At 42.9% G+C, this 2,387-nt stretch overlaps 1 protein-coding gene across 1 annotated transcript in view; it reads left to right on the top strand.

Moving 5' to 3' along the window:
• The window catches only part of LOC104505738 (growth arrest-specific protein 7-like), a gene marked incomplete at its 3' end in the record, with an annotated part of 18,293 nt that extends 16,412 nt beyond the window's left edge, over positions 1-1,881 (top strand). The window contains exon 6 of the mRNA XM_010146429.1: positions 1,753-1,881. Coding sequence (XP_010144731.1) covers positions 1,753-1,881 — 129 coding nt within the window. The remainder of the gene's footprint in view (positions 1-1,752) is intronic.
• Between the last annotated feature and the right edge of the window lie 506 nt (positions 1,882-2,387).

The following is a 2,387-nucleotide window of genomic DNA, read 5'->3' as shown; positions in this document are numbered from 1 at the left end:
AATGCCTGCTTGTGTCATGTATGTTAGGTTGCCACCTCTTCCACTGAGGATGATGGACTTGTGTTGGCTCTTTTACCTGGTTAATCCACTTATTAATGGAGCAGTCTGAAGAGCAGGCAGACTTTAGAGCTACTTCAAACTCTGTTGAGCACAATTGTAATATATTGCCTCTGGTGTTCACTGCAGCCATCCAGAACTGCTCTCTGTTCCAGTTCTTTCATTGAGCATTGACAGTGCTCCTGTCACAGCTATTTGTTTGTACCTCTGTTCTTGACAGAGCTTGTGTAACCATGCTGGATCACAGAGTTGTGAACAGGTCTTTATTATGTGGCTATCCTGATGAGACTGTCATAAAAATACTGTCCAGAATTTTCTAGCCCCCCCAGTCAGAGAGGACTAACACACGCAGTCGATGAAATCAAGTACATATTTGTCTAGCAGACTTTTGACTGTTGCTAAGGACAGATATTTCACTACATCTCTGGTCAACTTGTTCCAGTGCTCAGCTACCATTCTGATGTGTTTTGGTTGTGGGTTTTTTTTTTTTGTGTGTGTGTGGGGGGGGGGTTTAATTTTTTTTTTTTTTTAATTCAACCTTAACCTTTCAAAGCTGATTGTCTGTTGTGACATTGCCTGGCCCTACTAAGAAGAATTTGTCTCTGTTATCATTGCTGTTGACCTTCAGATAGCTGTAGGGCATATTAGATCACTGTGGTGCCAGTCTTTGTCTGCCTAAACAAGCTCTGCTTTAGGCTTGTTTACCCCCTCTAGGATGTGTGCTGTAGGGCCTTGGCTGTCTTTATAGCCTCTCTCCATTAAAAGGCCATACTTAGCTTGAATGAAGTTTTTTCCCCATTAAAATAGCACTGGTGAAAGGCTACAAGTACTTGCTTTCACTCTTTGGTACTGCTCCATTATGAGCTGAGTTAGTTGATCACAGACACAACTCGCTTGTGTTGATGGAGTCCAGCATCCCTGCAGGAGGGACTATTGAAAATAAGTATTTGGTTGCTGCTGGGGAGGTTAAATATCTCTATCCCTTCCAGAGCACATTTTCTGGATGTCAAAACTGTATCAGAAAGCTAAATATCAAAAGCTAAAAAGCTAAAAATCCAGACTCTCAAGTCTGGATTGTAAGAGTTAATGGGCAAGTCTTTATGAATCTCTCCTGAGTTCATTTCAGTGGTTTCTTACTACTGCTTAAAGAGTTTTAACTGAATGCTCAGACCTCTCTTTAGACCCTCTTATACTTGACAGAAATAAATAAAATGTGCCATTATTGAATCTCTTTTCACTATACAAGGAAAGCAGATATGTCATAATGGTCTATTGACTCACCTTATTGCAGTCAGTGTTAGCCGCTCTAGTTTGTGTACTTGTTTTTGTTTTAAATTGCATCAGTTAGGCCAGAATCAGAGCACTTCAAGTAGTGCTGTGGATGTTGCCTGCAGTTGGATCTTATGTGTAAGGAGAGAGATGCACTTTAACAGGGAGAGAGGAAGACAAGATTTCTGTCCTTTTGCTCCCTTCAGTAAATATTCCTTTAACAGAGCTGTCCTGTGAAGAGCTGAGTTTTGCAGCAGCTCCACTCAGAGCTCATTCATGGAAAAAAAAGAGTTGCTGTATGACACTGCCTTTGGCTGTGGTGTATGTATTGTTTCCTCTCTGTCCTGAGCTCTGCTCAGCAGAAGAGCCAGGAATTACTGCCTGGCTTCTCATTATTGCCATTTCTTCCTTTGTTTTCATTACCAGCTTCAGAGTGAGGTAGAGAAACCCCTGCTTAGCTTCAGAGAGAACTTTAAGAAAGACATGAAGAAGTGTGACCACCATATTGCAGACTTACGGAAGCATCTGGCCAGCCGCTACACAGCAGTTGAAAAGGTGGGAGCAGAGAACAAACTGGAAAGTTTGAGAGATACTGCTGGTTTGTACAGAAGAGCAGCTGCCCTCTGAAGGGTTTCTGTTCTGCTATAGAGAACCACAAAGGTTTCTGATGAGTGCTTTCTGCTATTAGTTACGCTTTGCTTGGGCCCCTGACATGGTTTGCTGCTTAGCTGAGATTTGGGAAACTTGTGGCTACAGGCAGGGCTAACATGTTACTCTTGAACTGGCTTTTTGTTTCATCCTCCCCTTCCTATTTTGGGACAATATATTTCTACGACATGTGATTAAAATACTCCTTGCTCTTGTGCATCTGGAATTCACAGCTGTTGCCCTCAAAATTTAAGCTGTTGCCTTACAATAGCAGCATGGTCAGGCCAAAGGATTGGCTGGCCGAGTATTCTCTCATGCAGTGGCCACAAGCAGATTGCCAAGGAAGGCAGCTCAAACCGGGCATGGCAGGTCACAAACCCTCTCCCAGTTCCTGTTTTCTGTGCCTCACAGCA

This window comes from Eurypyga helias, unplaced genomic scaffold (genome assembly GCF_000690775.1).
Source record: "Eurypyga helias isolate BGI_N326 unplaced genomic scaffold, ASM69077v1 scaffold24992, whole genome shotgun sequence".
Lineage (NCBI taxonomy): Eukaryota > Metazoa > Chordata > Aves > Eurypygiformes > Eurypygidae > Eurypyga > Eurypyga helias.
This window is presented reverse-complemented; position numbering and strand designations above follow the sequence as displayed.